Source organism: Kwoniella bestiolae, chromosome 1, assembly GCF_000512585.2.
Source record: "Kwoniella bestiolae CBS 10118 chromosome 1, complete sequence".
NCBI classification, from domain to species: Eukaryota; Fungi; Basidiomycota; class Tremellomycetes; order Tremellales; family Cryptococcaceae; genus Kwoniella; species Kwoniella bestiolae.
In genome coordinates this window covers 4,696,925-4,717,039 of record NC_089241.1, presented here as the reverse complement: position 1 = coordinate 4,717,039, position 20,115 = coordinate 4,696,925, and the positions used below count along the sequence as shown (strand labels likewise).

At 47.5% G+C, this 20,115-nt stretch overlaps 10 protein-coding genes across 10 annotated transcripts; 6 read left to right on the top strand and 4 right to left on the bottom strand.

The window, feature by feature from the left end:
* Nucleotides 1-869: 869 nt before the first annotated feature.
* On the top strand, nt 870-2,222 carry I302_101784 (uncharacterized protein; the record flags this gene model as incomplete). Its single annotated transcript, XM_019187165.1, has 5 exons — nt 870-1,111; nt 1,170-1,419; nt 1,485-1,886; nt 1,949-2,021; nt 2,092-2,222. The coding sequence occupies 5 exons, from the start codon at nt 870-872 to the stop codon at nt 2,220-2,222; spliced, it is 1,098 nt and encodes a 365-aa protein (XP_019050043.1).
* Nucleotides 2,223-2,595: 373 nt separating this feature from the next.
* On the top strand, nt 2,596-4,003 carry I302_101783 (uncharacterized protein; the record flags this gene model as incomplete). Its single annotated transcript, XM_019187164.1, has 6 exons — nt 2,596-2,671; nt 2,775-3,024; nt 3,128-3,186; nt 3,283-3,464; nt 3,542-3,635; nt 3,696-4,003. 6 exons carry the CDS (start codon nt 2,596-2,598, stop codon nt 4,001-4,003), a joined length of 969 nt encoding a protein of 322 aa, XP_019050042.1.
* Nucleotides 4,004-4,301: 298 nt separating this feature from the next.
* On the bottom strand, nt 4,302-6,413 carry I302_101782 (uncharacterized protein; the record flags this gene model as incomplete). The annotated part of the gene is made up of 4 exons (XM_019187163.1): nt 4,302-4,506; nt 4,575-5,956; nt 6,067-6,133; nt 6,232-6,413. 4 exons carry the CDS (start codon nt 6,411-6,413, stop codon nt 4,302-4,304), a joined length of 1,836 nt encoding a protein of 611 aa, XP_019050041.1.
* Nucleotides 6,414-8,885: 2,472 nt separating this feature from the next.
* Nucleotides 8,886-10,477, top strand: I302_101781 (uncharacterized protein; the record flags this gene model as incomplete). Its single annotated transcript, XM_019187162.1, has 5 exons — nt 8,886-9,264; nt 9,330-9,718; nt 9,788-9,988; nt 10,061-10,239; nt 10,324-10,477. 5 exons carry the CDS (start codon nt 8,886-8,888, stop codon nt 10,475-10,477), a joined length of 1,302 nt encoding a protein of 433 aa, XP_019050040.1.
* Nucleotides 10,478-10,557: 80 nt separating this feature from the next.
* On the bottom strand, nt 10,558-13,093 carry I302_101780 (uncharacterized protein; the record flags this gene model as incomplete). The annotated part of the gene is made up of 7 exons (XM_065869352.1): nt 10,558-11,109; nt 11,182-11,395; nt 11,459-11,678; nt 11,737-12,111; nt 12,214-12,454; nt 12,540-12,883; nt 12,982-13,093. The coding sequence occupies 7 exons, from the start codon at nt 13,091-13,093 to the stop codon at nt 10,558-10,560; spliced, it is 2,058 nt and encodes a 685-aa protein (XP_065725424.1).
* Nucleotides 13,094-13,931: 838 nt separating this feature from the next.
* Nucleotides 13,932-14,697, top strand: I302_101779 (uncharacterized protein; the record flags this gene model as incomplete). The annotated part of the gene is made up of 4 exons (XM_019187160.1): nt 13,932-14,064; nt 14,139-14,229; nt 14,352-14,445; nt 14,542-14,697. The coding sequence occupies 4 exons, from the start codon at nt 13,932-13,934 to the stop codon at nt 14,695-14,697; spliced, it is 474 nt and encodes a 157-aa protein (XP_019050038.1).
* A 1,133-nt stretch (nt 14,698-15,830) lies between these two features.
* I302_101778 (uncharacterized protein) lies at nt 15,831-16,538 on the top strand (the record flags this gene model as incomplete). Its single annotated transcript, XM_019187159.1, has 4 exons — nt 15,831-15,963; nt 16,050-16,140; nt 16,205-16,295; nt 16,398-16,538. 4 exons carry the CDS (start codon nt 15,831-15,833, stop codon nt 16,536-16,538), a joined length of 456 nt encoding a protein of 151 aa, XP_019050037.1.
* A 388-nt stretch (nt 16,539-16,926) lies between these two features.
* On the bottom strand, nt 16,927-17,703 carry I302_101777 (uncharacterized protein; the record flags this gene model as incomplete). Its single annotated transcript, XM_019187158.1, has 1 exon — nt 16,927-17,703. The coding sequence occupies one exon, from the start codon at nt 17,701-17,703 to the stop codon at nt 16,927-16,929; it is 777 nt and encodes a 258-aa protein (XP_019050036.1).
* A 172-nt stretch (nt 17,704-17,875) lies between these two features.
* On the bottom strand, nt 17,876-18,721 carry I302_101776 (uncharacterized protein; the record flags this gene model as incomplete). The annotated part of the gene is made up of 1 exon (XM_019187157.1): nt 17,876-18,721. One exon carries the CDS (start codon nt 18,719-18,721, stop codon nt 17,876-17,878), a length of 846 nt encoding a protein of 281 aa, XP_019050035.1.
* Nucleotides 18,722-19,233: 512 nt separating this feature from the next.
* I302_101775 (uncharacterized protein) lies at nt 19,234-20,025 on the top strand (the record flags this gene model as incomplete). The annotated part of the gene is made up of 3 exons (XM_019187156.1): nt 19,234-19,373; nt 19,439-19,949; nt 20,011-20,025. The coding sequence occupies 3 exons, from the start codon at nt 19,234-19,236 to the stop codon at nt 20,023-20,025; spliced, it is 666 nt and encodes a 221-aa protein (XP_019050034.1).
* Nucleotides 20,026-20,115: the final 90 nt, after the last annotated feature.

The window sequence follows — 20,115 nt, the reverse complement described above, 5'->3', positions numbered from 1 at the left end:
TCTCACGAAAGTCTGATTCCCACAATTCTACAGCTGTTCGAAAGAGAGCCGATCGCGTAACATGTTTGCAGGTTCAACTGAGTAGGCAAGATCTGAGCACAACCGAGAACATGGGAAATCAGCAAGAAGGGCATTAAATGGATTGCGCAATACTACATACGTGCTTTACGACTACAGGCCAGCGATCTCCAATCTGGTCCTGGAACCCTGAACTCTCTCTGTTTGTAAGCTGCAGAATATACACATGCTCTTGAGGCGAACCTTTGACTTGACGAACGAGTCAAGAATGATGTGCTTTTAGCGTGAACATCTTCAGAGGACACCGCCGTTATCTTGTCTAATCACACCACCGATTGCGCCATCGATTCATCACCATCACATCTAATCACGTTGCCTTTGTAAGATAACTCACTGATCATTCCAGATTTCGCTGATTTATTCCAGATTCCTTTCATCATACCTCTGTCGAATTGACGCAATCATCTTGGATAAGGTAAAAACGTCATGCATGCTTATTACCGTGTGGCTGCGTGCCAATGGAGCGATTCTCCTTCCACGATGCGCCTTCTCCTCGTAGTCGGCGACTCGAAGTCCCAGGTTTGCGCAAGCAATTTAGGGTAAAAATGCAAATCACTCAATTTGATCACATCATCAGTAAGCTTGGCTTGGCCGGAGGCGGATAGCCGAGAGTATTTGAAAATCATCATTGATATCATCTCATATCATCTGATTATGTCGATTTGCATGCTTACATACACTTATATATAGATATATATATATATGAACAAGAAGCGGAAAGGCAAAGAGCTCCATGCAGACAACTTCTTATTCTTCATTGGAGTACATCAATCAGTAATCAACACGACATAATGCCTATCGCAGTGCAAGAGCAAAACCCCATTGAGACAATCAAGGCCGCTTTGACCAACGTCTCAGTGTCTGAGGCCAAGGGTCAAGACACTCCTTTCGATCTTCGATCATACTCTCACTTCGACGCTACTCCGAGTATAGGCACGGAGTTCCGAGCGTACTCGCCTGACGGCAAACCGACTCTGTCCATACGAGATATTTTGGGAAATGAGCAGAAAGAAAAGGCTCTTGGTCGATTGGTGTGAGTTCATTCCGTCTCATCTTGAACATAATAGGGCTGATTGTGGGACGCCGTGCAGATCGGAGAGAGGTGTGGTATTCTTCCGAGATGCAGTGATCTCACCAAACGAGCAGACAAAACTGGTAGAATCATTAGGCAAACTCGGTGGTAAATCATCTACAAGCGGACTTCACGTCCATCCTTTAACAATGGGTGGGAGTGAATTTGGTGACGAGGTTTCTATGATCTCCAATAAATATGTCTTTGACAAGACCTTCAAGCGGGATGACTTTACCGTAATAAAGAGGAAATTCCATGCAAACCTATGGGTGAGTTCGCGGCCGCAACCATCTCACCTGTCTTTGAGTAGTGCTAACAGGTGAATGTAACGCAGCACTCTGACATTACCTTCGAACCAGTCCCATCAGATTACGCAACTCTCCAAATCCGGAAACTCCCTCAAGTCGGTGGTGATACCCTGTGGGCGTCTGCATACGAAGCATATGATAGACTTTCACCAGTCTACAAATCACTCTTAGAAGGCTTAACCGCTACACACGTTGGGCAAGGATTCGTGGATATCGCCAAGAGACAGGGCACAACGCTCCGAGAACCGAGAGGATCCCCAGAGAACGTCGGACAGAGTCTTTCAGCCGTACACCCTGTTATCAGAACCAACCCTGTAACTGGTTGGAAAGGATTATTCGTCAACAGGGGATTTACGAAGAGGATAAATGAGTTGACTCAACATGAATCGGATAACTTGTTGAATTTCTTGTTCGAACATATTTCCGCTGTAAGTCCTGGAACCCATGTCATTGACCGAACAGACAGCTCATTGCGCGATGGATGTGATAGAACCACGATCTGCAAGTGAGATTCAGATGGGAAGAGAACAGTCTGGCTATTTGGGATAATCGATCAACTTTCCGTAAGTCCGAGCAACATTCCGTGAACCTTCATCTGAATATCTGTAACTGATTCATGGGCCTACTTCGTAGATTCGGCTACAGAAGATCTCGATGACGATGAAAGAGTTGGTACTCGATCGGTCTCCTTGGGCGAGAGACCTTACCTCGACCCTAAGTCTACCAGTAGAAGGGAGGCTCTTTCGAAGGCCCGTTCGCAGTAGATTCCAGAAGATGTAAGCATGGTGTATATAGTGTAGATAGAAGCAGTCAAAAGGACGTTGTGTTTGTATTGTTTCACGACATGAGAGCCCATCAAAGGTTATGTATGCATTTCCTGTGACGCCATGTATCTCACCCGGCTATCGGACCTGAGCGAAGAGGCGCATTTCCCGATCAGAGTGAAGAGGAGCTTGAGAAAGAGTGTGAGATGTGAAAACAAGTGTCTCAGTTAACCGAAGCTTAATGTTAGTCACCACTATGCTCTCATCGTATATCAGGCAACAAGTGATGCTATTCAAAAGGATCTTATGTATACCTTAGTTTTGCCTATGCCATCCTTTCAATCCTTATAGCTCTGACGAATAGACATCGAGGATGAATTTCGCTTATACCAACCAAGCCAGACGGTCGTCAAAGACCAAAATACCCAGTAGTGGGAAATATGTCTCCTGTGAGCACAGTGTCCGTCCATCATCATACACAAAAGGCTACACCTCTACACGCACGCAGTGTGGGAATGAAGCTTTGCTGATCGTCTCCTCCATTCGAAACAGACCGAACCAAAGGCAACCCTCGTCCGATCGTAGGGCTTCTCGATCCCTCTTCCACTACTGTCACTCCATTAAGATTTCCCGACAATTCTCCCGTCAGATCTATTCATCACCTCATAGAAGAATGGGATAAAGTCCATGAGACTCTTATACCTGGTACACCAGTAGAAAATGTTGCCGATGTAGTTGTCCTGGCTCCGCTCAGAGGAAGGGACGTTATTTGTGTGGGGAAGAATTATAAGGAGCATGCTGAGTGAGTGAATGTCCTGTCTATGGGTTCAGCCTGATGATCCTTAAACGGGACCTTCTATGACAAGCTAGTCCTGGCGAAGCTGACTGATGTGACTGATGCGCAGGGAGTTCCACAGCAGTGGATATGACAAGAGCGACACCAAGGCTCAACCAGATTTCCCAGGTGAGTTTAAGCCCATGTGACCCCCTCCCTAATAGGCTCCCCTTGTTGTCGTCTCATTCACATGACCCCCAGATGAGCTGACATGCCCTTCGCCAGTCATCTTCACCAAACGAGCTTCTTCCATCGTCGGTAATGGTGCTCATATCTATCCTCACCCCGACATCACAAACTCAGTAGACTACGAAGGTGAACTTGCTATAATCATTGGTCGAGGTGGTATTGGCATTAAGAGAGAGGATGCATGGGATCATGTTTGGGGTGCGACTATAGTCAACGATGTAAGCTACCTGCAATCCTTCTCAAGTCATCCCCTCAAATCGAAATAGATCCGTTCGAATACTAACATCTTCCCTAGGTCACCGCAAGGGACAGACAAAGAGATCACAAACAGTTTTACATCGGAAAGTCACTGGACACCTTCTGTCCCATGGGACCATGGGCGGTGCATGGTGAGTTTCTCTTTTCCAACTTCTTCACCGCGATTAAGGATCTTGCTGAACTCCACTCAGCCTCCATGCTCGACTTCAAGAACATGCACCTGACTACCAAGCTCAACGGGAATACCGTCCAATCCCAAAATACCTCTGAGCTCATATTTGACATTCCCACTCTCATCGAAACCATATCACTGGGCACCACCCTCCAACCTGGAGATGTCATCGCTACAGGTACACCAGCGGGTGTATGTCTTTCGACCGGGGTATTCTTGAAGGATGGTGATGTTGTGGAGATCGAAATTACAGGTATTGGCAAGCTCAGGAATAAGGTGGTTGATAGAGGTAGGGCACCTGAATGTGCGCCCGTGAGGCTGACCTAGACGATGCGAGGAAATCGTGACCTTGGGATACTGCGAGAGGACATATATCAGATATATAAAGAATGAGTCATCTCAATGCAGAGTCAAGACATCTCACACTCTATTTCTCATTACGCGCGATTTGATTGGAGCCTATTGCAACACCCTCGAAGGGTGAATGACTTGGGAAATCAATTTCATTTCTATTCAAAGGAAAAGATACAAGGATATGGAAGTAACGAAGAGAGTGCGTATAATTCGTTGTGTCAAAAAGAGTGCGCTACGCCGGACTTCTTCGCTCTTACCTCTAGGTCGTCGCTCAAGCCTTCTCCTCTACATCCCCAACTCGATGACCTCTGGACTCTTGGTTGAGGAGGACCGGTTGTTGCAGGACACCAGCTTGTCTGTCGGCATCCGCGAAATCCTCAACGGGATCGTCGAGGTGCTTGAAGTAAGTTGGGAAGAGGAAGGCGGAGAGGAAACAGGCGATTGCAAGAGCTACCCATGGCCAAACGAGGTTGGGGCTAAGGGCGACGGCAGGCGAAAGTCAGCTCACAATTCACAGTCATGAAAGCTCCGGTTCCACACTCACTCGACAATGACGTTTGATAAGGCGAGTGAGAGGGCTGAAGCGATAGCCTGATTGAACAACGAGATCGAATAAACCAAACCCTTCATCCTGGCTGGCGATCTGGTATATGCAATTTCGTAAGATGTGACGTAGACGAATAACTCGCCAATAGCAGGGAAGGTGTAGAGAGGCACTTGCCACCACAGGGATACGGGAGATACTTCATCGCAAGTCGTGGCGTAATACCCACACGGTGAAGTCTTGTAGATCCTCCACTGGATGATGGCGGAGAGTACGCAAGTCAGAGCACCGAGCATGAAACCGATAAACATCCTAGTCATGGGCTTGAGAGGGAAGCCCAACTTGGCGAGCCAAGGGTAAATTATGTAGGTAAGAATGGGCGAGAAGACAATGATGGCGAGAGGGTTCCAGTTGGAGATGAGATCGTTCGGTACACCGTTCAGGGTCATAGCAACCGACATGTCGTTCATTTGGTTCCCGAGACCACCATCCGCCAAGACGTAGATAGGGATGATCATGAACACCGCACAAGCACTAAGCGATTGTCGGATCTCGTCTACAAATCGGTCATCCCATAATACCTTGGTGGTATCGACTGAACCCTCGGTCTGGGCGATGTGAGAAGGTTTGGCTCGATTCCAGAATTCATCTTTCCCACTGAGGCATTTGCGCCATCCGCCCTTGGACATGAGGAGTTTGACTACTCGCCAAGTCTCCACGACTACTGAGCCTTGAGGAGGAGCCTTGTGGAGTTTCTTGGCACAAAGAACAAGCACGATTGGCATGAGGAAATAGACGATACCAGGGAGCAAGTAAGCCAGCCAGAATCCGACGAGCCGCTCAGCATAAGAAGTGGCAACGGCAAAGAACCCTCCGATGTTGATACACATGTAGAAGATCAAAAGCCATCTTTCAACGGTCACACCAGGGTCGACGATTACTCGTTCGCCTGACTTGAGGGTCTTGACGATTGGGTGGCGATAGGGTATTTGATCACAAAGCAAAGGTCCAAGTGAAGGCTTGATGAACCCAGCGGCGAAGGCTAGGATGACGATGGAAATGATGAAGGCACCCAAAGATCCATTGGGTTTGGCGATAACAGCGGGAATTGCGGGAATAACCAGAAGAATGTGGGCAATGGCACCGACAGCGGTACCGACGCAGATGGTCTTGAATCGACCCCACTTGGTATCAGCTACGATACCACCCCAGATGGGGATGACGTAGGCGAGGAAGGTGAAAAGGTTGGTGAGGGCCGAGGCATCGACGGACCCGAGACCTAAGGCTCCCGCGGACTGATTGAGGCCTGCTTCTCCGGGTGCAACAGCTCCTGCGCCGTTTCCTCCCTTCGGCAAAGGATTATTTATGAAGTTGTTGAACGGCTGCGATTGGAGTCAGCAGCAGCTGGAGAAGAGATGGAAGTGTCGAGAAGAAGAATTAAAAAAAAAAAAAAACCAAAAAAAAAAAAAGAGCCACGGATGCCTCGACTCACACCTTTGGAGCCATAATAGGAAGCACGCTCTGCAAACTCGATCAGACACATGGCGATACCGACCCACCTAGAGTGCATAGTATCAGCATGTATTTATCGTTGCCAGAGACAAAGGGGGAGGATACCTCGACCAAGAGGAGAAAATGGCTCAAAAATCATACTCACGGCATAGTGGCAGGTACTTTTCGCAGAGTGGCCATCTCCTCGCTCGTTGGTGAATCTTCCCCAAGAAGATGTTCATCCGCTGGACCAACGGTCGTCAAAGCTGCCATCTCCGACTTGTGCTTGTCCTTCTCGGACGTGCTGGCACCTGGCATGCCTACCACGGGAAGTGGGGCTGCCTGCATATCTTGGATGGCATCTGTTTGATTACCTGGCAAGTCGTTGTCATCCCAGCAATCAGCCAAGTCGTTCGGTCATATAGACTGGGATCCCACTCACTCATCTTGCTTGATTTATTGCTGAGATATTCTCTGCAGTCAGGAGGGAATATGCGTTGCAGAATGAATAAGTCATGCGATCTCCGGTTGGTGCTTGGGGCATAAATATATATATATGCATATATCCATGCCATGTCACGGCGACTGGGAGTTGCAATTTCACCTGCTTATCTTACAACCGAGCTTCTGTAAAGGTGGTGATGCAGACGAGAAAAGTGCCATGCGGTCGCATTGGGAATCAGGAAACTTAAGATAGCTTTTTTAACAGTTCGTCCCTGACAAGTAAGCTCTTGGCATATGCTCCACGCTACCACCTTCTGTCTCTCTCACAGAGCTGGAAGACAGAATATCGCTGGCTAACGCATGGAACCGATCATGATTATCATAACCGAACCTGAAGGCTTATCACAAGACTGATTGATGTACCGCATGGTGACGACACAATATTGCTTGTTACGAGTTGATACCGCTGACATCACTCCGAATATTGGACTATCGATACGGATTTTCCGGAGATACGTCCCCCGCGTTTCATTCTCCGGCTTTCGAACTGCGCTTAGCTTAGTTGGCGGAAGCTGCAATCTTTTTCAAGCTGCGTGATTTGACCATTGCAGCCACTTATCCCATGCGAACCCACCTTATTTGTGATGATTAGTCTACACACACGGTGTGGAGCGAGAATATGCTTTGATCATGCGCATGGGTGAAGTGACCATATGGTGACGAGACGTAACAAAGCAATTCCTGCCCATGTGGTTAAAGCATTATCGCAATTTAGAGAAACATGCGTGTAAGAGGGCCATGAAGCTTTCATCTGAGATGATGTGAGACTACAGCCTTCTGATTGGGCGGATAAAGGGATGGGCAAGAAGAGCATCAGTTGACAAGCAGTCTGATGCTGGTCATCGTGGTCAATGCGCCGAGAGTCTTCAGCTCGACTTGGTGATTGACCGACTAGTCCGATCAAATTTCACTCCACATCGGTACTGAGCTGGAGCAGTATGGCTGATAGGCCCAAATACATCTGACTCCCCATTCGCTGAGTTTCGCCAATCGATTACGAAAGCGTGTACCACCGCAGTCTACCTGAGATGATCCACATGATGTCGCCGCCGATATCGGTGACTGGAAGTCACGCAGAGTGCAGTTTCAGGAACTTTCAGTGACCGGCATGGGTCCAGCTGCAACTTCATTGTTCTCGTATGTCCCTTTTCTCGAGCAGTTGGGTGCATGCAGGATGTCTTATCAGGAAGGACACAAGCTTTCGTTGGGGTAGGAAACAAACGATTAGCAGTGGAGCCAGTAAGCGAAGAACTTATCTGTCTGCTGATATATTTAGAAAGATAAGACTGATCATAGATAAGAACGAGGGCATTGAACAGGGAAGACGATGTCATTGGGGCGACCTCTCGCTCCAACGTCCCCGGACAGAAGTGTCCATGTCTTTCCAATCCAGCGCTTATCAAGTGCAGTTCAAGACAGCCGTCCAAAGAATGCAGTCGAGAAACACAATTCTGAATAGCTATCACAACTGACTATATGACAGCTGGCTCTCGACCATTCCGCAAAAGGCTGTACTTTGGCTCATCGGCTCCATGGAGATAGATACTCGACGGAAGATGGTGCATCATAGGATCTGTGCTGAATTGGTCAATCACAAAATTCCATGTGGCTCTCCTGCAAATGTCAGCTTGCAAAGCAGACTCTCGAAGAGCTTGAAAGTCGAAAATCAAGGACTAGCATCCTACGACCCGAGATGTTTGCCGTAAAATCAATTGACTAGCCTCCTGGGGCATACCATGCTGCAGAAAATAGCCAGCTGAGTCGCCTAAGGACTAAGGCATTGATCGTTTCGCAAGTCTCGCTTCAAATTCGCAATTGACTCTCGAGCAATCCCGCGATAGGACGCTTGTTGCTGCGAATATATAAGTCACATGTGTATCACCCGGGTGTGTATGTACCCAAAACCAGGTGCATGTCCGCGCATGTGCGCGTGCGATTCCGCTTAATTTCGGCCTTTGCTGGCGAATGCCCAATATCATCTCAGAATTCTGGGGGCAGCCATATACAATTCGAAGTCATAAAGCGAAGAGGTGTCCTCATCCATCACAATGGTGCTTGGATCTGCATCCTTGATCTTGAGGCTGGCTTGATTTATTTCTACTCGTAAGGAGCTATTCTAGAAGGATACCAGATACTTTAGGAGGGCTGGCTGGCTTGGGTGTACGTAACTATCACATGAATCTAACTTCGCGTGGTGAAATGTGAATTGACGCGTCTCGAACAAAGCTGTATCATTTCCTGTCATTCTCGATATGTATCGTGTGCGTCATCTTAGCGATTGATAGTGCCCGATGCAATGATCATTCAGCCTGGATCATGCCGCTGATTCCAAGGTGGTCATGGTACCTCCTGCTTCTCACCGCAGCGATATGGCTAGTGTCGCGCCAGACGTCCCCTCACCCTTCAGTCGGTTCTGAGATCCTCTGGCCAACTCAGATCGACCCGTTAAAGTACACCTACTCGTACCAGGGCAACGAGCTGGTCAACACCACCGCTCTATTCGACCAAACCCCCCTCGATCCGATTATCAAATCTCTCTTGAAGAAGGCATTCGCCCACAATAGCTATGAGGCCAAGGTGATCCCGTACTACAAGAAGCGGAAGGGTGCTTTTGCTTCAGAGGATGTTACCATGATAACTTGGTTGACATCTGATAGGCTGGGGAGACTCGTGAGACTCGCTGAGAAACGACGAGGTGAGTTGATTTATGCTACGAGCGATCTCTTATCTTTCATTGCTCATCATGTGATTGTACTGTAGCTCCTATATCAGTAGCGTATTACATTCCCCCTCGTCATAAATTAGCTACTCGCGATCTACTCCTGCTCGACAAATTGTTTGATACACATCCATCACTATCGCAGAATGTCGATATCCACTTGGTCACCTCTTCAGAACTTCTACAGCCTAATACATGGAGGACGGTCGCGCATACCTTTGCGGGGACTGAGTGGGTGTTATTGTGGGACGCGGATTTCGAAGCCTGTACGGATCCGCAGAAGGGTTTAGAAGAGTTCAGAGCCAATGTAAGGGATAAGAAATGGTTGAAAAACCTGGATCAAGGAAGGGCGGCATTGGTCATACCATCTTATGAGTGGGTTGATCCAGCTTTCGCTCGGAAAAGGGATTTGTGTCCTACCAGTAAGAAAGTGAGTACCCTTCATCCCTAAGATCAGTCCTCTTCACCTTTGTGCGAACTTACCACTCACATATAACAGGAATTATCCACCTTGTTCCATAATCTCACTCTGGACGCATTCGAGACCCATAATCCCGTCTTGTCCCATGCAACAGAATACAATCGGGCTGTGGATGCGGCTTCTACGGATTATTATGAAGTCACGGAATTCGAATTTGGATACGAGGTGTATGCGATTTTCAGAAGGGATGCGGATGTGTGGTACGATCAGCGGCTGGTTGTGAGTACTGCTGGCATCTTGTATTTGTGAAGTGAAATACAGCATCATCTACTGACAGAAGAGCTGGATCAGGGCTACGGATACGACAGAGGAGCATTTACCGCACAACTATATCTCTCGGGTATCGATCTCTACGTCCTCCCTGGACAATATGCGGTTCATGAGGAACACCCTTCCTACACCGAGAGACGGCGGGACTCAAGTGGGATGACTATATCGTGGTTGACATTTCAACTTGACATGTGCCATCAGTGAGTACCACTCCCCCTATCCCGCTCCATATCCGATGTATGTATTACTATTGCGGACTACACTGACAAGTCCCACCAAAACAGCATCTTTCAGCGCTTAGCGGCCAAAGGTGAACTACATGGTCCAACGGGTGAAAGAGCAATCCAGCATTGCTCCGAATTAGGTATACCAGAGCTGCAGAGCGATCTCGATAGGTGTCTGATGGACTCTCGTAATGCAGGGGCGAGGCGGCAATAAAATGAATCGCATGTATATGGTGATGTAAATGACTAATATACAACAGATGGATGATACAGCGTAGCTATTACATATGAAGATCAATCACAATCTACACCCTTTATTCCACGTTCCTTCCTTAACAGATCCTCATAGCCCAGCGCACACCATGGTCCCTTGACCGCCTCCAGAATGAGCTGTCTCAACTCCGGGTCATAATGATCCCACGAGTAGAAATTCCTCGCCTTCCTCGATTGATAGGCAATCTTCCTATCATCATCCGCACATATCAACCTCTCCATTTCCGGTAACTGATCATCGGGGAGGAGAGTCGTCAATACCCTTGAGAGATGCTGTATCTGATCTGGACCCCTGAAATCTTCGTACCGCACCATTACTCTGGGTTTGTCCAAGTTCATCCAGTACTCCGTGTGTTGCACCCATGCGTGAGCCATCAGATCTAACTCGGACAAGTGATGTAGGCCTAAGAGATCGATGCCTGCAATTCGGGAAGTGTGGTTGAGATCGTTTCGGAGGAAATGCCAGAATGACCATAATGAGTCCAATGGATTACGGACCACTTGGACGATACGTTCGAATTCCTCTACTAGGGGCAACCACTCGGCATCGTCATCGCCGTATGAGGTGAATTCCTGAGACCGATAGACAAGACAGGTGAATGTGAGTTGTATGCACTTTCGCAGAAAAGACACAGAAAAGCTCACTGGTGCATGTGTCTTTACTAGAAGATTGTTCTCAGGATGTTCGCATGCCTCTTCAAAGTATTCTTGATGGAACTTGTACCAATGAGGCGAGTTACAGAATACATCGGTGGTGAAATACCCAGTACTGTGTTCGACCAGCTCGCGAGTGAAGGTGTTGCCTGATCTGGGGAAAGAAGCCAGTGCGGTTCTGGGTATTTCGAATGGATAGAAGGACCTGTGTACGAGATCCAACAAATTTAGCACTCAAGCTTGGTGAGAAGATCAAATCTTTGCTTACCGTTTTGGTGGTTCTGGACAATTGGTGGTTGCGCTGAGATGCTGTATCTGCGATCGAGTATATGTCTGATTGCCATAAGTGAAGATTGGACTTGTTGGAAAGAGCTCTGCGGATCTCGATTGAATGGCAATATGGGAAGGAATAAGGATGATGGACGTGATGTGCGCCAGTATACCTCCGACTATAGGGAGAAAAAGGTACCTGGCGAGAGTTCCAGTATCTGGTTGACGAAATCAGTAATAACACCTTGATATGGGATATGGCTCAGGTCGACGCACTACTTTCCTTGCCCTTGCCATGCTTTGTAGGAGATAAAGGCATGTCCTCTTTTTCCTGCTTCACCTTTTTCTTGTTCGACAACTCCAGCTGCACACCGCTCGCAACGTACCCTATTCCGATCCAGCCCAGCGTGCCTACGTTCCTGCCATTTCTGAACGCCACTCCATTGAGTACGATAGATAGGAATTGACGACTGGTCATAAGAGTACTACAGGTCAATGCGCCGAACGTCGCGATCACCGTAAGCAGGAATATGAGACCGATTGATGCTGAAAGGGAAAGGAGGGCAATGTCCAGGAGGAGACGTGGTCCGTAAGGAGAGAAGGCGATCTGGAGGAACGAGGATAAGGATCGTCTCTTGTCTGTTGATATGACTGGAGTCGGTGGTTTAGCGTCGGTCAGCGAGAAGACAGCGGAAAGGGAAAAAAAAAAACAAAAAAAAAAAAACGCTGAATGAAGGGTTAAGTATGACTCACCGAAACCAGATACACCCAAAGAACAGATATTAGTCCACAACATCTGATCGTAAACCATTTCATCTTTCGAGAACCCCGCCGAAGTATCCTTGCTCGATTTGTCCTTTGCTCTCGATCTTTCATTCCCCCTTTGGAACAACCTCGCCTCAGTCGTGCTTGCCAAAGCGTCGAATAGGAGATACCCAACCAACAGGCCTATCCCTCGGACCGTTGAGAATTTGTTGTCTGACGATTTGATATTCTACCACAGCACATAATTCCGTCGCTTTCAGCTCATCCTTCGAGAGTGACTGGTTCTTGCTAGCATTAACAACAGATCCACTCACAGTAGTCACCATATACACCGTTGTGCCTATCGTGACCAACCCGACCGCCGCGTAATTCCTCCACGAGTATTTCTTCCCATATACCAACACGCCAAGCAAAAGCACAGGAATCATTTTTGAGCATTTCCCAAGTGTCTGCGTGGTGAAGTTCACATATTTTAGTGCCTCGTATTGACACAGTGTGGAAAGAAAGTTGGAGAGCGAGACTGAAGCATAGGCCCAGATGGGATGTCGCGGTCTAAGGGAGTTGCCAAGATGGTAGGATTGCATGTAGATCGCTACGAGTATTCCGGCGAGGCGGTTGAACGCTACGAGAATGACGGTGGAACGGAACTTGTGCGGACCTATTGGGTTATACAAAATACCAGATGGTCAGATGTGTGCTTGCGAGCGACTGAGATGTAATGGGATCAAGTACTACTCGAAACAGGATGGGACATACCATAAGTGCCCGACATGATCTTCTCCTGCAAATAACCATACATCGTAAAAGAACATAACAGGCCCATCGCCTGGAAGCCTAGAGAATCTTGGATCCGACTTCGCTTCTTCATTTTGTGTGTCGGACTTCCAGGAAGAGCAGGAGGTGTTGCAGACAACGTTGATATAAATCTGTAGCCGAAGGTGGGTGGTACTTTTATGACATAGCAAGTCATTCAGATACACGTGAACTGCCAGCTATACTTTTGAGATTCGGATACTGAACCTGCACAGTACGAGTACGAGTACACCACGAGCAGCGCACGACATGCCTTGGATGAGTAAACAGGAATACTTGGGACGCGACTGACGTTCCGTTCACGGTGCTTCCGGAACAACCTTGTTTTGACTTTTCTGTCTTACGGCATCGTCATTAGCTACTGTAGGTGACTTACCCCGGGTCAGCAACAGGATTGACATCTCAGGGCAAAAGGAGGGACGGATTGTCACCCGGAGATGATCGACGTCTTGACTCATGGCTAAAGGTGATTAGAGTTACACACATGTCCCGATACATGGTGTGAAATCCAAGTGAGTTTCTGTCTCAGAGTTCTTGCTCTACACCTTGCTGCTGCTGTGTCCAGTATGTCATTACATTACGGTATCTCACCAAATGTGGTGGTGCTTGGTGCGGATTTCTGGTGGCTTAGGGGATTGTTTTTACGAGTATGATGAAGTGAACATACAGACAAATAAACAAACAATTGAACAAGGCTAGCTATCGTACTCGTACTGGAGAGATGCAGTGCTCGTTAACATATAAGGACGTCACATGCGCTGAGTGGGCATATACATTTGTCTAGTAAATACATTGTACGCTATATATACTCTTACTTCCAACTCTCTAATAACAAGCATCTACCAACCCCATATTCAACCGGACGTATACCATATCCTCCCTCAGCAAGCACGATGCGATCCTTCGCCCTCTGCTCCATCCTAGCGACGTTATCCACCCTCAGCTCCATAACCGCCTGGACACCTACCGAGACCCAACCTCAACTCGCTCCCCGAACGTTCCAGTCGATGGGGATGACATGTTATTGTGAGTGTTTTGATCTAACCCTATTCGTTCTCGTGGGTACAGCGTATCACTTATCCCAAAACCAAAATATCTAGCCGAATGCCCTGCTACAAGAGGATCAGCTACCTTCTCGTCTCGAGGGTTCTATTCGGATAGGTATTCGGATGAAGAGTATTATACTTGCAAGTGAGTTTTTGCCGGTGTTGATTAGTGATCCATGCACTGGTGCAAGGATGTTCATCACAACAATGATTCAATTCGATTCGGATCGATCTGATTCTGACTCTGATTGTGCACTTCACCAACAGCTATAGTGATGGTTCGAACTGCTGGTACAACGATGATGGGAGTTTGAACAACGACCATACGAACGGAGTGAACACTACCCCCTGTCCGGGTCAGGTGAGTCTTGGTTTACTCTGACGACAATGGTTGGCGATTGATGAATCTAGAGTATACCTCCTGACCATGACTGACTGTATTGGATAACGATTGTAGGCCCCAAGTAGTGGCTGTGGCACACCTGAAACTCCCTCTCGAGCGTTCAAGAGATCCACCATCAGGAAACGAACAACCGCGGAGAAGCGTCTGGCGGCTAGGCAGTACAACCCTAAGAAGGCCAAGAGGGCGAGGATGGCATCAAAGTTCGCTTAGATCGAGCGGGTAGATAAGATGTCGGTCCGGTCTGCGTTGATTAGACCTCGGGTGGACAATAGGACGTTCGGTCTTGCAGTCTTGGAGCTTTGTCGATAGATTGGTGTGGTTTCTTTCTCTAATTTTTGGGTTTCTGTTGCCATGTCATATATAGATTATAATCAGATCTGGGATTTCGAGGGTGAGGATGAGCACAGCAACGCTTCCATTGGGAGCATCGCAAGCACCTGATACGGTATATTGTTGTTCCGCGGAAGTCCGAGGGCGTGTACTAATAACTAGAGTCCAGGACCATAATAAGATCGAGAAGTATTGTGGAAGCCGATTGCGCAAGATGATACCTAATGGGAAGGACGATGACTGGAGCTTGTCGACAAGTGTGTGCAAGGTGTGATGATTGATTCTTGACCTTGAGCCCCACATATTTTGGTCCTCGTATTAGTTCCATAGGATCTCAAAGACACTCATCGAGGGTGAAGTCTTGTAGTGTTGCTCATCTTCAACATTCTCGGACTTTGTGTGTTATGCATCCAAACTCAGGTACCGTGGATTACAACAGATGTCCTCCCTCTTGAAATGCATCGTGCGACTCATGGGTTTAGCGTGTCTTATCCCCGATCACAGGTGCTCTCAGGGTGCATGATAGGGCGGGACGATCATTCACAAAGATCGGCACCCCGATATACCCCTTGTACAGTCCATCACTGCATATGGATACCGTCACTGCTACTCGGCCGCGATCGTGCTCCTGAGCCATAGCGGGATTTCTAAGATGATTCGATTCCATTATTGCATGTCCCCGTGCCTATCCCTGTCCCGGTGTTACGGTGCATCATTTGGGAACTCGAACTGCTGCTAAAGAGTACGCACATACGGTACTTGGACACGATGTATGCCGAGATGTTTCCTGTTTGTTACGGTAAGGGGTGACCATGTGTTACACCTCGATGTGGTGGTTGCCCCGTTGAGGTAAACAAAACAATACATAGGGCCCGGGGGATGGTTCATGTTCAGTGCTTCAATTCAATATAAGAACATTGATGATGGCTTTCTCCGAAGTTTTACTTATGACCTGCAGCTCTTTACTCTGATACCAGCTATACCTATACCCTCACTGATCATCTAAACACACGATGCGCTCCCTCTCCCTCGCCCTCATCTTGACCACTCTAGCCTCCCTCGGCTCTACCGCGGCCTTCTCGCCCTCTGAGACTCAACCGCAACTCGCCCCTCGAACATTCCAGTCAAACGGAATGACCTGTTATTGTATGTCCGAGTCTGCCCCTCCCAACTTCATCCGATAGTCCATTCTACTGTATTGACTTGTCTGATTCCCTTGTTCTTCCTGAAAGCCGAATGTCCAGCTACAAGAGGTACAGAGACGTTCAATGGTAAATCCGTGTATCAGGATCGATACTCTGATACCCGGTATTACATTTGCAGGTGAGTGCGGTACTGTACACAAGGAAATGCCATTGAGTACTGATATAGAATATACGCAACTCAGCTATACAGGTGGTTCGAACTGTTACTTCAACCCTGACGGATCCCTTCGTGCCGATAATCCCCTAGGGAATACCACCCCGTGTCCTCAACAGGTAAGTCCCTTGACTCTCTTTCTCTCAGCTTCTCGGCCCTCGATCTGGAACCGTACGTCTAAGTGTAGGCAGTGGGAATGATTGCTGATCTGGCGTACCTAGGCACCCACCAGCGGATGCGGTACTCCCGATAGTCCCGCTCGAGCTTTCAAGAGGTCAATCGTGAGGAGACAGACCACCGCGGAGAAAAGATTGGCAGCTAGGCAGTACAAGCCCAAGAGAGTGAAGAGTACAGCCGCCTAGGGTCCGCCTTGAGTTGGTTCGGTTTCTGTCTTGGGATGGGAGTGACCTGGCTGTTGTACAAGACTGGTTTTATTCTTTCGTTTTTTGGGCTTTGTGATGAAATCTTTATAATCGATGTGGATCGGGATAGACATATTGCAACAGGGCATTGCAAGAATCTTCGATGAGGCATGCCTCGCACAGCGTATCGAAGATATAACATGCCAATGGTATCTCCTACGGTAATCTGTATATAATATTATCCTAAAGCTATATCTATCCATTTTCACGATATCATCTTCCTGTAAGCAACAGTTCATCTAAGCAACTCCAAGTTTATGTTTCCGTGATCAAATCGGTTCTATACGGATCCCAAAGTCAGCATACAAAGTTGACGATTGATACGAGGTCAATACCAAAGATCAAAGGATTCACCCCCGCAAGCTTCACATACTGGCTCTCTATCCGCTGTATCCCCATAAACGAAATGAACGTCGAAGTGAGCTCGTGAAGCTGGTTCGTCCCGGGTGGTGGTGTGATCAAAATTGGCATGATTAGATGGTCCTTGAGCAGGACCGTGGTCATGAGGTTGGGTGTTGTGAGCATGAGCAGCGGGAGAAGGTGCGTCTGAGCTTTGAGGATTACCAGCAGTACCATTTGAGGTTGTTGAATTTCCGTTACCGTTACCGTTGGTGCCTGCTGTTGTGATTGATTGGAAGAACGAAGTGAAAGAGGTGGACGATGTTCTGCCGGTATTGGCAGAACCACCGGGATTGGTTGATGATCCTCCAATGTTGGTCGTAGTGGTAGCAGAATTGTTGTTGTTGAAGATAGAACCGATATTTGGTGTACCGAAATTTAGCCCCAATCCACCAGGCATGAATGGCATGTTTTGGGAGTACGATCCGCCACTTAATCCATTGACGTTCCCTCCAGTGTGAGCAGTATTGGCGTTTCCTACATTAGTCGCAGCTGCCGATCCAGTGTTGATATCAATACCGTTTGCACCGTTGTTGGCATTTGCACTTGCACTGCCAGTCGCACTTGTATTTCCATTTCCTCCAGGCGCATTATTCGGACCAAAACCACCGACAGGAAAGAGCGTCGTACCATTCGGACCGAAACCCATGCCCACCGCACCGTTCTGAGCGACGGATTGGAAGAAGCTGAGGAGGTTCGCCGACATTGGAACGGAGGTGTGAAAGTGGGGATGACCATCATCGTTATTGCTATTTTCCATCGCATCCTCAAAGAGTTGATGGTATGTCAATTCGTCTTGCCCTTCACTTTGATTGGTTCGTTCGATTACCTTGATACTCTTCTGAGCGAGATGCCCGATCTTGTTGTTTTCTTCAATGTCATTGGGAGACACTGAAAGGAGAAGTAGTGTGATCATAATACAACTCTTCCAACCTGATCAACATTTCCCTCTTCTCGCACCCTTTGGGATGATCCGGTAAAGGGCAGTTCCCATTATTCGCACTGACAGGACACTCCACCTTCCCGAACCTAATTCTGCCACCATCTAACCTTGGTGGCATTCTGACGATCCTGGCATCGTGGATATTGATAGTCTCTTGATGAGCGCTGTTCAATGTGAACAACGGTAATAATAGGTCTCGTGTACATGCTGGCGTATCGGCGTTGAAGGCGCAGCAGATATATTTGGGTTGACAGGCGACAGGCAAGAAATTTCGAAGGAGGTGGTGAGTATCTCTGTCGGAGGATAATAACCCGATTCGTCGACTCGTACCATGTTTGGCGGTGAATACCAATCTCGAGATATTGGGGAACAGTAGGTCGGCGAAGTAGTATGACAAGCATTTGGAGATTGTCGTAAGGGTGTCATAATCGAAGTCTTCGAAGTTGGTATCGATCGTGAGTTTGAATATGAGATTGAGCTGGACTCGGAGTCTTCTTGTAGGATTCAGGGAAGAAGGGAGGATGTTGTCTTCCTCTTCTTCCTTTATGGGTTGGAAGAATAAGTGTTTCTCTTCTTGGGGGATATCGGTAATTCGAGAGAAGAGGTGGGGGAGTGAATGATCTGTTAAGATGATGTGTCGGTAGAGGAGAGGAGTGAGGAGTTGATAGTTGTTTCTGGATGATTGAGAGAGGCTTGATAGTGTCTTGTGGTAGTTTAGTGATTGTAGGTTTTGAGCGATGAGGAGAATTACATCGTCGGTTAGGATGGGGTTGGGTGACATGGTGTAGTGTGTGACTCGATGTTGTATATGTTGTATATGTGGTAAAATGTGTTCGTTTCAGAAAGTGATAGTGAGAGTTGGAAAAGGAAGAAGGATGGGGGTCGGTGTATAACTTGTATGTATGATATACTGTATGTTCAACAAGGAAGAAGAGAATGGAAATAACACAGAGAATGTTCGAGTGTGTTTATATATACTGTATATGTTTATATACGTTGAGTGATGATTGATGATTGATGGGTCTGTGCGTCCTAAATGATACACTAGTCCAGACTGAGCCTGGATCTCGCTCGGCTTTACAGTGTGCAGTGTCTGTGCGCTGACGTGAGATTGATCTGTCCTGTGCTAAGTTCCTCCTGTTCGAGCTGTCCTCATATATCATCATATTTCAATATGATACTCTGCTCTTCACTTTTCATTCATACTCTTTCCTTTCTTTCCTTTCCCCCTTACTCATCTACTCATCGACTCATCTACTCGACAACGGTACAGTACAAACAACATCAACCACCATGTTGATCACTTATACCAGTAAGAGTGGTAAACGATACACTTACCATGAAATGTTCAACGACTTCACCAAAGATCTCGTCATCGTCAGCTCAGATGATATCACGCTCAGAGTTGATAGTGGGGTACTCAAGGCTTCAAGGTGAGTCATCTCTTCATGCAAACGTGTGAAGCTCAATCATCCACTTCATATTTCCATACTTCCAGCTCGGTCTTTGAATCGATGGTCTCCACTTGCGGATCAGACGACATCCCTAAATTGGATCACACCAGCTCGACACTCTCAATCTACCTCTCTTTCCTCTTCGCTGAGACTCAACCGACCTTCAAGCTCACCAAGTCCGATTGGGAGGCTTTCACGAAAGCTGTCAAGTTATGTGAAACCTACGATACACCCGAGGTAATTCGCAAGATGCTTGGATCCCTCGCTTTATTCGGACTGGAACATCACTTCCACCTCTTCGAGATCGCTGCGATGGTTAATGATGTCTTCACCGCTACTAAACTGATCTTGGTGATCGGGAAATACGATCCCGACGAAGCCAAATGGAACTCCAATTTCTGGGATCTCGATGAGTGGGACGTCGATTTGATTGAGGACTTGCCGGGACATTGGGTCTGGGCATATATGAAGGCCCACCATGCGACTGATTCAGGAATTCGTCGAGAGGACTACTGGGCAGCCATAGCTGCCAAGTTTATAACGAGTGCAATACCCGTAAGTGTTCTCGTTCTCGATCTCTTTAACAGATGTGTTGACTTGCTGACTTGTTCGTTAGTTTTGGTGGTGTTGACTTTAGTGAGCAGCAACCTCGAAGCGAGAGAAAGGAAATAGGGAGATAAGGATCATTGCGAAGACAGTAATCCTGTAAATACAATACATC